This window comes from Ictalurus punctatus, chromosome 19, assembly GCF_001660625.3.
Source record: "Ictalurus punctatus breed USDA103 chromosome 19, Coco_2.0, whole genome shotgun sequence".
NCBI classification, from domain to species: domain Eukaryota; kingdom Metazoa; phylum Chordata; class Actinopteri; order Siluriformes; family Ictaluridae; genus Ictalurus; species Ictalurus punctatus.
Genome location: NC_030434.2, coordinates 6186693 through 6202312, shown reverse-complemented (window position 1 = coordinate 6202312; position 15620 = coordinate 6186693). Strand labels below are relative to the sequence as shown.

The 15620-nt window shown below is 39.2% G+C and overlaps 2 protein-coding genes across 10 annotated transcripts in view; both read left to right on the top strand.

The window, feature by feature from the left end:
• The window catches only part of LOC108280067 (NACHT, LRR and PYD domains-containing protein 12), a 353895-nt gene that overhangs the window by 294570 nt on the left and 43705 nt on the right, over positions 1-15620 (top strand). The gene's annotated exons all lie outside the window — the stretch shown is intronic.
• On the top strand, positions 450-14811 carry LOC108261117 (ribonuclease inhibitor-like). The gene is made up of 2 exons (XM_053688281.1): positions 450-1263; positions 14499-14811. Exons 1-2 carry the CDS (start codon positions 1046-1048, stop codon positions 14674-14676), a joined length of 396 nt encoding a protein of 131 aa, XP_053544256.1. The 5' UTR covers positions 450-1045; the 3' UTR covers positions 14677-14811.

The following is a 15620-nucleotide window of genomic DNA, read 5'->3' as shown; positions in this document are numbered from 1 at the left end:
TCAAAATCACTCAGATCCTTACACTTGCCCATTTTTCCTTTTTCCAACACATCAACTTCGAGAACTGACTGCTCACCTGCTGCCTAATATATCCCACCCGTTGACACATGCCATTATAACGAGATAATCAAAGTTATTCACTTTACCGGTCAGTAATTTTAAAGGTATGACTGATTGGTGTACATTACAGCACAGTGAAATTCGTTTCTTCACATATCCCAGCTGGTCAGGAAGTTATTGTCAGAGCACAGGGTCAGCCATGATACACCATGTCACCTGCTTTCATAACAACTCCCAGAATTCCACACCACAACCAAGCACCTGCACTGAACTCCATTTCCCAGCAGCACAACAGACTACAAACTCCACCGCATGATCAGTTACATGACTCACTTCCCAGACCACGTTACTAGACGAGTGCCCCTGTTACTAGATTTTATGGCGATTTTTCAGTTTATTGTATCCAGGAAAACTCAGTACATCAGATAAAAATGTATTAAATAAGAGCAACATGCCATATTCTCTTCATGGGAAGTCTGAGGTAAAAGGAACTAAGTGATTCACTCTGCTCTTTAGCCACTCGGACACGATCATCACCTGCCGCCTGCTCCACAGTAAACTGTACAGTTTGAGTTGTATTCATTGTCAGGGACAGGACTGTATCCCGTCTCACACCTGTACCTCCACAGACTCTTGTGTTTCACTGGGAATTTGTGTTGAAGACATTTTCTAAGAACCGCGTGACTGAGTTTCCGTAACCAGGGCAACAATGACGTTGACATGCAAGCTCACACTGCACATGTACATTCTCTTCCTGCTATTTCTTGTGAAATTGGTTACATTTTATTCACTATTATGTTTCTCACCACTGTGGAGAATTAGTGTATGGTTACACGGTCGATGGTTAAAATTTAGATGTTGGCTGGAGTGTCCCTTTAAGTATATTGTCTAACTGGTGTTTGTACTTTTAGCATTTATGAAAATGAGAAGGTTCAGTGAGAGCTGTAAGGACTTGTTTGATCATTTGCACTGGTGTTAGTTCATTATGGATTATTTTATTTCCTTCAGTATCAGGTGTGATTCACTTGGAGTGAGAAGTTGGTCAGATCTGGTCTCAGCACTCAGCTCAGAAACCACCAATCTGAGAGAACTGCATCTGACTGTGAAAACACTGGATCTGACTGGGAATGAGCTAGGAGACTCAGGAGTGAAGAGTCTCTGTGCTGGACTGGAGAATCCTCACTGTAAAGTGGAGACACTGAGGTAAGATCATCTCTCTGAGAGTCACAATAACTCACTAAAAGCAGCAGTTGTATACAGTGTTGTTTTTCACCCTGAATTTTCTGTAACAGTACAACATGCAGAACAAATATATTAGTCATTAAGTGATAATGATTTCTCTCCAGAATAATTTCTGCTTTAAATAAATAAATGTACTTACAGTTAGATACATGTGCATTAAAAATAGAGATAAACAGAGAGTTGGTTGAACACCAAATGGGGTAACACCAAAACAAAGTTATTTTAACTGTGATAAAAAACAAAATGATGTCTGTGTCTGTACACGTCATCTTTAATCACAGGAATTAGAGTAGGCCTGGTTTCCTTTTTTTCTTTTTTTGAATGAAAGACTTTCAGCACATTGGCCACTTTTTGCAGTCACGTAAGTTATTTTGAGCGACTGCTGGCTTTTGAGTTTTATTTTCAAAGCTGTGTCCACCCTGTTTTACCCAGGCCCACCCTCTGTTCAATTTCTGGCCTCGCCACTGAACAATGGTAAAGTTTTGGTTAAAAAGGTAATATTTTTTTTGTAAATAATATAATTAGTTGTGTTTGATAGTAAGTGAGTTAACGTTACACTAACCGCTGTGTGTAAATACATAACAGAACAGTAATTTATTACACCATAACAATTAAAGAAATGATTTAATAAAAGAGGGACTATACCTCTACAGACACACGACGGTTGGTGACAGTTGAATTTGTGAATTTGAGTACTTTTGTAACTGCGGTGCCAAAGTGTCATATCACAGAAAACCAGTGACTACATTTCCCATCCTGCACTGCAGCCTACAAACATGGCCGCCATGGACTACACTTCTCTCACACACACACACACACGCACACACATGCACACACACGCGCGCAGTCACCTTCTCCGGAATTTTTATCACACACACCTGTTGCCAATGTCACACTCACTCACTCCACACTATATAAGAGACTTTTTGAACATCATGACTGTGCCTAGTATTATTCTCACCTTACCAAGTGTTTGTACCCGTTTTCTTGTTTTGTTTTATGTTCATTGATCTTGCTTCTTGTTCCTCGTTGATGATTCTTGCCTTGCCTAGTTTATGCCTGTTTTCCAATTGTCTGACCCTTTGCCTGTTATTTTGATCACGCTATTGTCTCGTGATTCGGATTTGTCTGCCTGTCTCTCTCTAAATAAACTCTTATCTGCATTTGCATCCATCCTAACCTTCTTTACGTGGATGTCGTGACAGAGTGACTTCATCTCAGTGAATCAAATCTTTTCTTGAAAAACATTAATTTACTGGCCCTTTCTGTAAATTACATCGTTACACCAGTACGTGTGAAAACTGATCGTCTTTCTGTGTGTTGTGACTCATTGAATCATTTACTCAACTGATTGTTAAAACAGTGAGTCATTCACAACTAAAACACGTCTTATTATCCTAAAATGATCAGGCATAAATATCAATTAAAAGAGTGTTTAAGCAGCATGTTTTTCCCGCTCTGAGCAGATCTAATGTTTTTAAATTAATTTTGTAGACTACAAAACCTGCAGAATATTTTTTTCATTTAAATGAAATAAGAAGTCGTCCTGCAGGATAGATTAAGTACTTGTGAACTTTATTTTATTTCTGCAGGAGGTGAGCAGCAGTCCTTCAGGAATTATAAAGTCCTGCAGGAGTTTTCCCTTGTGCAGCGAGTGTGCTGGAAATTCCTGCATGTTTCTATTGTATTGCTCCATCCTAAACCCTATAGGAAAATCCTGCACAGTTTGTCAAAGTGTCCTGCAGGATTTCATCATTCCAGGATTCCAGAAAACATCCTGCAGAAAATGAAAATCCTGCAGGATTCCTGTAGAGTTTTTTAAGGGAGCCACTGAACAGTGGTAATGTTTTGGTCAGTGTTAATTATATCTTGTGATTGGTCAAGAGAGTGCAGAAAGTCCAACATGAAAGACACATCATCATCATAGCAAGTAAACCAAGATAAAAATCTGTTGATGAAGAGTGTGTCATTGTGTCTCTCTACAGGTTGTGTAAGTGTGGTGGCTCAGATGAAGGCTGATGTTGGCTCGAATTTAGCCTATTACCCAAAAACATTTAAAACTCAACTTAGAAGCCAATACTCACATCTACCTCTGAGCCCAGTTGGAGATAGAAAAAATACACCAGCCGTGAGTGAGAAGAAGCAAGGGTCCAGCTTTATTGTTCCATTCCACCACACGAGATCCACACCGATGAGAATTCTCAAAAGTGATCCCCCTACCCTGAGCTTAAGCTCCAGTATTTATACTGTATTTACACACTAGATAACCCATAGGTTTCCAGAAAAGGCCTATTTCACTTACCCATAGAATTGAAACCAGGGGTTTTAATTTACACATAAAATCAGAACCCAGGCATTTCCAACAACCCAGGAAACAAAAACCCAGAGTTTCTAGCTACCTAGGCAGTCAGAAACCAGGATTCTCAATTCCCTAGGTAAAAAAAATGACGTAGACAAGACGACTAAACAACCGGGAGGGACCTTGGTCTTATCGTTATCTCGAGGGGGGTGGGGGGGGGGGGGGGGGGCAGTTTGACCCAGCCACCCTTATAACTGTCTTTCTTCATGGTTCTCTAAAAATTAAGGCTTTCCTTGCGAGACGAGAATCTTCACCACCTGAATCATGAGTAAGTTATATTTTCCTTTTTTCCCTGTATTTCTCGTTTATAATTTATTTTCATATTTGCACTATATTTCTTATTTTATATATATTTATACTACTTGAAAAGCGGTTTACTGTACTTCCAACTTCTTAATATCATTACAGTTCTACTGTCCTGCATATCCTACTATTCTGTTTTTTTTATAGAGTTTCTCTATTACTATAAGATATTATTAAAGTTATTCATGTGTGTGTATGTTGTGTCTACTTGCCCGCCCTTGACTGTACGAGTGTGTGTGTGTGTGTGTGTGTGTGTGTGTGTGTGTGTTTTAGCACTCCTCAGCTCGTACACTTCTTTCGACTATTTCGACTAATAACCCATAAAGATCTTTAAAGTGTTTTACCAATTTATCCACCTCTGACTAAAACCGCTTCTGTATGTCTAGGTGCCGGTGCCCGTCGTCAGTCCCTTCTCTCTCCGTTACTGCACCTGGATCTGGATCTGGACCTCCCTTATGTTTATTTTATGACATTTTTTATCCACAACATTTCCCCCTCTGAGGCTATGAAGCCTCATACAATACCTTAATTAAGCATGGAGGAACTGATTCTGCCGCACCCCATGGCCGTCCCCCGCTAGCTGTCGGAGGATTACTCTAACGAAGCCATAATCCCGCCCGTCGTCCCCGTAATCCAATGGGTCCCCTACATTAACCACTTCTATGCAACACCGATCCGAATAGGAGCTGAGGAGGTTTTGTAGACCTGGTGGGAGACGTGCTAGTGTTGTGCGCCCCGGGGTCTCATAGTAGATTGGCAGCTGGAGAATGGGCCTTAGGACCCCCCTACATCCACTTTGCGCCGGACTTGTGTAGATGTACCTAGCCATAACTCTTAACCCTTAACTTACTTCTCCTTTCAACTATGTATATATATCTCATTTCAAATCTAACTACCTTGATTATACGTTTGTTTGCCTACATCGATTATAAGTGTGATTAACCGAGTTCCCCTAATCATTCATTACTACTACTATTGCCGTACGTATGAGTACACTACAGTAACTAACTACTTGATCTACACGTCCCTATCTTTCTCAACTAGGCCTGTCAGCCCACAGTTTTGTATTTGTCGGGACCTGCAGATTCTTGCTTCCCCTCAAAAACCAAACCCCAGTCTTTCGCAGTCAGGGGTGGGCGAAAAAACCTCTTATGAGGAAAAATTCCCACCCGGCCAGCACTATGTGCTCGGCAGCACCATTATACTTTTCTGTGCCTGATTGCGTCACATCACAAACATTTTATAACATTTTATAACAATACTTGACAGTCTGTTGTATGCAGTATCTGTATCTCTCTGTATGCTGGTTGTCTTCAGCTCAAGCACTTTACGTACTGTAGAGAGCCACCCTTTGGGGAGAGGTTAGGCTAGCACGTACACCCAGTATGGATCTTCACATCTTCTCATCCTGTCTGCCACAGAGCAGACCCCCCGTTGACGCTTCGTACCGGACCTTCACGTGTTCCCCACCATCTCGTCATTGGAGGATTGAGCATCCTCCAGGGGTTGCATGTTCTAGTCCGCTGCTGCCCTGTAGTCAGCCTTCTCTCGCGGCTCCGGGACTCCCACCTCCGGGTGAACACCTCCCCCCGTTGAGGCGGTGACGCCTCACACATAACACTGCACTCAGCTCTGTTCCTGTGAATATATAGCTCCATACATAATAGTTAGTGGTCTTATATATGTTTTTCATTCATCTGCAATTACTCCAGCGGCAGTCCATCATAAGGAACAGACACAGACATGGGTCGACCCGTAAGCATTTCATGCCTTGTTAGATACATATTGCTGTTAGTCTGCATGTGATAGGTCATTAGTGCAAGAGGTAGAGCATCTACCGAAGTACGTTTAGTATCAGCACAAATTACATCAAACACAAATCAGGGTATGCCAGACCTATCCCTGGTCAAGGAAAAAATAAATAATTTTGAGCACACTTCAGGTGATCCTCCACCGTTGCCTGCAAGTACAGAGATCATTCCTCTACCTTCCCTCTCGCGTACCGGCTAAGATCATGGGCAGCTGTAATACATACAGCAAGAAGTGCAGTCGGAATTCAATTAAACTATTTGTTCGATAAGTGGCGTTCCAATTTTTTCTTAGAACCTCATTGCATTCAAACAACTCCAAACAGACGACACAATCCATGGGCCTAAACGTCAGTATTTATATTATTTTTTATATATTTTTTTTTTTAACAATTCTACCCTTAACCAGGTTGCATTCTTTAGTGATAGACTTCAATTCAGCCAATTGGGCAGAACAGGGTGTATATCAACTGCTAAGTCGTTTAGAAATACAGACTACGGGGGAGGTGTTCATAATGTTTGTGAAATTTCAGACCCAAAACTTCTAAGCTCAAGGAAATACGAATTTCGGCTGGGCAATCGTGAGTGTTCTCAGTGACTGGCTCCACAGAATTAATTACACCATTACAACACTACAGTTGGTGAGTTAGGCACACTAACAGGTTTAAGAATGTAAGAATTTTAGTTCGGGTGGTACATAGATTAACCCCATATCCCCATATCCTGTTCTTTCAAAATAGAAATGACCTGGTGTGACAAACGTAAGATCGATGTGTGAGAGAGCAATTTTCCCAATGATCTGCATTAAGAGAGCATCTCCAGCCTGGCAATCCTTGTGCCACCAAATCACCAAATGTTTTCAATACATAAATTTCAGCCCTGTAAGCGCCCCATTCTCCTGAGCCGGGACCCCCCCCAGCAGCACCCCCCTTTTCCAGTCACACGTGAGACACAGTCTTTGTTATTGTTTGTCAGCCATAGTACAGGTGCAAAGCATAGGTCCATTCAATGTCAGGCTTGTCCAAAGAACACCCGGATCTCAGGATGTTGTCCTTTAGTGAGCAATCAGTGATCTACTGCAGACCATACTTGATAACGTCCAGGAACATTTGTTGTGCTTTTATGGGGCGGAGGATGACCCCAATCATGTCCTGACGGCCTTGGGAGCGTGCAAGGGAGTCTATGACCACAGAGGAGTACACCACAGGGGAGCCCACAGCCCCCGAAGGAGACGCTTCCAGGTGTACTACCGATTTAGGAATTGTTAAGAGGAATAACGGCCTTGAGCTCTCACATGCAGTCATTTGGAAAAAGCGCTGATCAATAATAATATCATGTGGAGTGGAATTACCGTTACAGGTTACAATTGGGACATCTTATATATATATATATATATATATATATATATATATATATATATATATATATATATATATATTCTATATACATCATACTATAAATAATGGTTACTGGGTGGGTTGGTTGTATCGCAAAACTTATCGCTTTTGTTATCACAGCTTGCTGTAATAATGCTAGACTAAGTGGGCATGTCCTTTCAAGATATTGTTTACAGGGCAATAGTACTGGGAAACTGGAGACAGACAACTGGGAACACACATCTGCAAAACCCATCATTAAATGTTCAATTTATGCATCAGATCTAGGCCTTAAAACAGTGAATATTTATCGTGATTTACTATACCCTGATTTTAATAAAGCAGGAAGCTATTAAAAACAAGTCGATATGAGGAGTTCGGTTTTTAACGTGTTAAGACTTGTGATGTTTACAGATCACTCAGGTTCAATATAAACACATCACAAGGCCCTGATTGTGTGGAGTCTGTATTTCTAAACTATTATTTTATCTCTTTCAATTTATCATTTTAATCTTTCATTAGACAATGGGGTTATACCAGAAATTTGGAAATCAGTTTTCTTATTTATTTATTACATTAAATCGGGGACATCCAAATATATTAGATCATTACAATCCAATAACACGGCCTCCTCGCCTATGTCCCTTGTAGAAAGCTTTTTCAGTAAACCGTTCACATGTTATCAGTCTGCAAGAAGTCTAAGGTCATACAAACATATCAGCACAACTGTTGTTTTGAAAGTCTTAAAACAATGTCACGGTTCCCTCTGCACTTCCCTGTCTGTTGATTTAGAAGAGGCTCTCAACACAGTGAATCAGGAAATATTGCTGCAGAGATTAAATAATGTTGGTCTATCGAATCATTTAAAAAATTTACTAAAGTAATCTCCACTGCTCTAATCAAACGAATAACACCTCTCTTAAAGGGGTTTTCCACTCTCATGTATAGTTATCCCTGTAACATAGTTCTAGTCCATTTATTTTTAAAAGTACAAACCCAATTGACAAGGATACATTCTTATCCCTTCCTGTTTTTCATTTACCAGAAAGATATTGAGAAAGGAAAACAAAATTCCTTTAGTCTGAAAATTTGTGGTGCACACTACCCGAACATATTAATATTCCATCTGTGCTAACGAGTGATAATCCCAATAAGATAGAACTAAAATAGAGTAAATGAGGTTGAGATCTAGATATGCATTTACAGTCCTCTAGCCACTTTTATTCCACTGATTTACATTCAAAACAACCTAGTGAATTTGGTTCTATGTGTACAGCACTAGTCTGTAGTCTAAATGGTATACATGCATGTACATGCATTTTGTTTCTTATTAATTTATAACTGTATCAACATACTGTACTCAAAATATCACTCAGATCCTTCATACATGACATTTAAATGTTGCTCACTTTCGAGGAATGTGAATATGTATTTAACTTAGTCTAATAAAATTTATCATCTTGGCTGAATGCACAATTGTAAGAAGCATAAGATTCGCCCTATAATTTTATCCATTTCATTTAAACTGTATTTGACCATATTGAGGTAGTGTTAAATCTACTCATATCACAAACCACATTTCCCATCCTTCACTGCGGTCCACAAACATGGCTGGCTGCCATGGACTGCAATTCCTAGATCACACACACCTGCATCCAGTTCACAGCTCTCAGTTTTTATCAGTTCTCAGCTGCTATATAACGTATTATCAATTCAATTCACTTCACAGGTTCTCGAGTTTGTGACCACTGCTTTGTATTATTTAAATATTGTAACTCGTATACTTTGTATGACATATCCATAGCACACCGTATAGCACATATGTATATACATATATACACCCACACATATATATTTGCATAACTACTCTATTCTATTTACCAATCTACGGTTCAGGAAAAAAAACACTTCAAACTACACTATTGTAAAGGGACCGTAATTAAACTACCTCCCAAACTCATATCAGCACAAGATGTCGGCAAAAGTAAGTAATCAAATCATCACCTTATTCTAATGTTACTGATTCAGATATCACATCTGTAACAGGCGTACAACACATTATAAAGAATTTAAAATGTGCAGACTACTACTGCCATCTGATCTTACTAATTACTTATCATTGGACATATACACAGCATTTAAAGAGAAAACATGCAGAAATTATTCAGCATTATACAACACGAATACCACACGCCAGAAGAATTCGCACTTACACTGCTTAAGATATTGTATAGACACATACCCGTATAACAATCACCGATACACAAATTAGTTATGGTTACTCCAGCTCTTGTTAGCGAGTCAGTTCATGAAGGTAGACTGCTCTCTAAAACCAAATGTTTAGGCTCAACATTATCTCAACAGGGAGGATGTGACCTAGCCTGATACGGACCACATTGTGATCAGCCAGAGACTGTTACCTCGGGTCGGTTTTACTTTTCAGGGTTTTTTATTAATATCACTCAAAACGAATAGGTTCACATGTCAATTTTATCAGTAGTCAGGAAAAGATGCCTCTGCAGAAGAAACTATGTGGCACAATGCACACCACATAAACTATTATTAAAGTTCTCTCCGAACTGATAACATCAAGACATACTGATTGATTTTAATTTTTTTTCAGGAATATATCCACGTATATATATATACATTGAATCACTTTGACTTTAATATAGGGCGTTAGATAACTAAAAGGGGAAGAAAAACAAATCTCTCGCGCGCTCGGTGGTTTAGATAACCGTCACCATGGAACTCAAAACACTTTCATTCAGTTTCCAAACAGGGAAACACAAACAGGGAATTCAAATTAAAATGAAAAGAATGATTTGGAGCTCCGACGCGCATGATTCTGACCAGCCACAATCTATATATAAACTTGCAACTAGTTTTTCCACATTATTTAAAAGGAATTTAAGTGTTATGTACTTAATTACCATAATTGTAAACACATTTTTTTTTATATAATTTACTAACTTCAAGTTGTATAACAATAGTTACTAAAATGCTACAAATATAAATGAAATGAAATATAAATATAAATGGAATATAAATGAAAGGTCCAAATGGACTTTCTCCTCCACATTTGGAGCGTAGGACTCATTCATTTCTTAACAGTGACTTCTGGGGCCTGAAAATGCACACTTTTTTTTCCACCTTCAGTCTTCCTTTTTCCCTGGATCACACAATCTGGGAATATGTTTTTATATATTACAGGTCTAGTAATTCTTCTTTACACAATGGGCAGTCGAACAGATGTCTAAAATATGTGCCATTGGCGTGCATGCTCCCCCAAATTTTTAACACACTTATACAGCAGTTATTGATACCAAATTAATTATACACACAGTCCCACCCGACTCACCGAAAGTATGTACCGGATTCGAAATATTCAAAGTCCGCAAGATATCTCACAATGCTCCGCATTACCCAGCTCACTCTGAAGAACTCACACACACCGAATTGTCTTACCTTTTTCCCCTTTTTTTTTTTTTTTTTTCCTTGTCCTTCCACACAGACGCACAGATAAGAACGGACAGGAACACACACACATACACCCCCCCTTTCTATCAACAACGCAGGCAAGCTCACATACACACATTGTATTCCACATTATTACACTTATTTATGTTACTACATGAAGTTTTCAAAGTATTAAGCACTTCCATACCAGCTCCGTACGCATGGAGCTTATAGTCATACAAATTAAATCCAACTTTCTCCAAAAGAATAATTTTCTCTAAATCTTATCCAACTTATCCAATACTTCAGGTATGGAGCTCATGTTCAGAGCACTAATAAATACATTTTCCCTGTTTCCAAAACTTACACGCTCTCACACCACACTCATATTATAAGCACATACATTATAAGCACACACATTTGTTAGTACATATTCCATTCATACACCGGGCATGCTGTATTGCACGACCCGGACCTGGGCCCAGGATTTATTCCCCTCTCTATCCAGCCCTGGAATCTAATCTATCTATCTTTTATCTAATACTTTTCCAGCGGTATTAGGGGTCCCCACCAATGCAGCCACCACTAGACTGCTAGTCTAGTCTAGTAGCCGGTATCTGGGGTCTGAGGCCTCATTTTCCACCTGCTTTCTATCCCAGCCCTGGAGTATTTCTCTATTTCTCTACTCTTTTTTCTACCTTTTTTCCCTTCCTCCAGCGGTATTGCAGGACTTTCACTCACACAACACATATACCATTTCTTTATTACAATTATAAAAAGTACATTCTACAATCTACACTTCTCTTACCTCTTCTCACTCACTCCAGGTTCTTTTGGAGACCCACTTAGTCTTTCTTCCCACCCCGGGGCTTCTCAATCGTCACAACAGACCACTAAAACAGAGCTTTGACATAACAGGCGTCTGCAATGCCTTTTCCTATACGGCCTGTCTGTTGCTTAGAGAGCGAAGTCCCACGGGAGAGATTCCAGACATATAGATCTTAGCCCAGTCCCATCTGGGGTGCCAAATGTTGGCTTGAATTTAGCCTATTACCCAAAAACATTTAAAACTCAACTTAGAAGCCAATACTCACATCTACCTCTGAGCCCAGTTGGAGATAGAAAAAATACACCAGCCGTGAGTGAGAAGAAGCAAGGGTCCAGCTTTATTGTTCCATTCCACCACACGAGATCCACACCGATGAGAATTCTCAAAAGTGATCCCCCTACCCTGAGCTTAAGCTCCAGTATTTATACTGTATTTACACACTAGATAACCCATAGGTTTCCAGAAAAGGCCTATTTCACTTACCCATAGAATTGAAACCAGGGGTTTTAATTTACACATAAAATCCGAAGCCAGGCATTTCCAACAACCCAGGAAACAAAAACCCAGAGTTTCTAGCTACCTAGGCAGTCAGAAACCAGGATTCTCAATTCCCTAGGTAAAAAAAATGACGTAGACAAGACGACTAAACAACCGGGAGGGACCTTGGTCTTATCGTTATCTCGAGGGGGGGGGGGGGGGGGGGGGGCAGTTTGACCCAGCCACCCTTATAACTGTCTTTCTTCATGGTTCTCTAAAAATTAAGGCTTTCCTTGCGAGACGAGAATCTTCACCACCTGAATCATGAGTAAGTTATATTTTCCTTTTTTCCCTGTATTTCTCGTTTATAATTTATTTTCATATTTGCACTATATTTCTTATTTTATATATATTTATACTACTTGAAAAGCGGTTTACTGTACTTCCAACTTCTTAATATCATTACAGTTCTACTGTCCTGCATATCCTACTATTCTGTTTTTTTTTTATAGAGTTTCTCTATTACTATAAGATATTATTAAAGTTATTCATGTGTGTGTATGTTGTGTCTACTTGCCCGCCCTTGACTGTACGAGTGTGTGTGTGTGTGTGTGTGTGTGTGTTTTAGCACTCCTCAGCTCGTACACTTCTTTCGACTATTTCGACTAATAACCCATAAAGATCTTTAAAGTGTTTTACCAATTTATCCACCTCTGACTAAAACTGCTTCTGTATGTCTAGGTGCCGGTGCCCGTCGTCAGTCCCTTCTCTCTCCGTTACTGCACCTGGATCTGGATCTGGACCTCCCTTATGTTTATTTTATGACATTTTTTATCCACAACACTGTGCTGCTCTGACTTCAGCTCTGAGATCAAACCCCTCACACCTGAGAGAACTGAATCTGTCCTGTAATAATGTAGGAGACTCAGGAGTGAAGAGTCTCTCTGCTGTACTGGAGAATCCTCACTGTAAACTGGAGACACTGAGGTAAGATCATCTCTCTGAGAGTCACATGACCTGCTCCTCAGTAAGACATGTTCTCTAATAGTGAGACTGAAGCAGAAGTTTTAGGTTCATCATCAATGTCCTGAGGAGGAAGATTGTTTATTTTCACTGCACACTGATGATTTGTCACAGAGTCTTTCGGTCAGATGTACGTATGTGAGAAGCTGCAGCACAAAACGTGACTTGATGCGACTGCAATGTGTCTGAAATTACTGTGAAATTTACTGAAACATTGTAACTAATCACATAAACTGCACCTGGGACACAAAATAAACGCACTGTGTGTGATCTACAGGGTTTAAAAGCAGCAGTGAAATAGAAATTACCTCAAAAATAGTGTTTGGAAACTAAAATCAGAAGTTAATGCCATAGGACTGAAAAATTGAACAATTAAATAAAGCAAATTCGATTTTTAAATAAAAACAAAAAAGGGAGGTAAATGCACTTCGAAAAATTTCAAGCTACAGCAATAATCCTTTTGTTGTTGTTTTTATTGTTCTTAAAGCTGAAATAGTTTTTATTCTGTGAGTGAATGTTCGTTCAGTACGTCTCTGTCTAGCTGCTATGAACAGGGTTGCCAGACCTGTGTTACAGAAGCAGCTCAATAGACAAGCAGTATTAAAACCATGCAGTTTTCCTCAATAGTTCTTTCATTAAGATCCTACAATGGTCTCATTTTATTCCACATTTTGTGATAAATAAAGAATGTATATGAGGAAACCCACTGACTCAAATACATTCATATAGTAACACAGCTGAAGTTGAGAACAGGATCAATAGGTGTGTGTATGAGAGGAGATCACAGTGCATCCTCACTACTGTATGTTTTAATATACAGATATCATTAAAATAATGTACGTAAAAATGTCCAAACTCCAATCCACAGCCAAAGAAATCAATCCATGCTTGTGAGTCAAAAGTAGCTCAATTCCTCATTAAAACCGGGGACCTGGCAACTGCTCCAACAACACACACGGTGCTAATTTACACCTGGTTTTGAGAGAAGGACAAAATAACGTGTAAAACTGACGACTGCTAATCTCACAATATTTATTAAATTGAGCAGAAAATGTAACAGCTACACTTCCAAGGTTTCTACACTTTTTTTGGTGATTCTTCCTCAAATGCAGAAAAATCTCAGCACAGCTGTCCCTCTGTCTTCATGTTATTCTTCTGTAGAAATAGCTTTATAATCCAGGAATATTTTATTTAACAATAAATTATCAGCAGTAATCTTGTTTAGAGAAGACATGAGTGTTAATTCTCCTCAGAATGAATGTTTTATAAAATCAGTTCTCACTCTCTAGGAGCTGCTGCTTTAAGAAGCTGCATTGAGTGACGTTGCTCAGTAACGTTTCTGTGTGGTGTGTATCCGTGTAACAGGCTAGTTCAATAAAGAGTTTACCTTCTCTGAAACAGACTCCACACCATGTCTTTTCCCCCTGACTCTCGTACATTGTAATCAGAGGATATAATAAGATGAAATGTGTTTCAGTTTGTGTTAACACTGGAGCACGCTGTCAGAGTGGAGATTGGACTCATCTGAGAGATGAAGAGTGTGTCATTGTGTCTTTCTACAGGTTGTATAAGTGTGGTGTCTCAGATGAAGGCTGTGCTGCTCTGACTTCAGCTCTGAGATCAAACCCCTCACACCTGAGAGAACTGAATCTGTCTGATAATAAAATAGGAGACTCAGGAGTGAAGAGTCTCTCTGCTCTTAAGGATGATAAACATTACAAACTACAGATACTGTGGTGAGTCATGACCTTTTTAGATAAATTGTGAAAAAATAAAAGACTAATAAATGAACCTGATTATCATTAGTTTGTACATTTCTCTTTAGTTCCAATAAATATCAGATTACCAGGTTAGGAAATAAAACCAGTTTTAGAAATGTCACTATATTCTATTTAATCAGATTTTTTCTAACAATTGTCTTTAACGCTGTTTTGTCTTCAGTAAAGTGTGTTGATTTAAAATTCATGTGAAGGTAGAAGACAGGGAGTCAGACAGAGTCTACAAAATATCACAAATGAGTGCATGAGAGTGATTGTAAATGAACACCTGGTCTCCTTGTGACAGTCTGCTATCTCTGACTTCATACTGCTGCTTTTGTCTGAACAAGATGATCTCTGCTTTTCCCTGTTTCTGATAAGCAGCACACTTTCTTCTCAACTCTCATTAAAGCTAATTATAATAATCATCTTTTATGCCACAGATATTTGATTTAAGGAGCCACTTTACTCCCTCTGACACTTCTTCCAGCACCCTACCTCCACACTGTGTCTTCTGTCTTTCCTGTAACATTCACCTCAGCTTCTTCTTAAAGTCTGCACTTAAATATAAATGTATGACACAGTAGTGTTCATTATTTAAAAACTCCAAAGCCTTTGATTGGATAAGAACAGTGATGTGATGGGTAAATATCTGCTCATTTTCCTGTTAGAACTTGTGGAAGTTCTCATTTGTTCTCGTTAAATGTTATAACACAGATGTTAGTAAGAATGGAGAAATGTAGAATGATTAATTATAAACAGGAGATGATGATGTTTCTCTTGGAGCAGAGATGATTACATGTTGATCATGAAGTACCACAGTCCAGTTTGTGGTTATTAATTCACATGTTTTTCTTTTATATTCAGGTTTTCATGAACATGTGTGTGTGATGAAGACTCCGGTGTTCCTGCATTTCACTGTTGGGG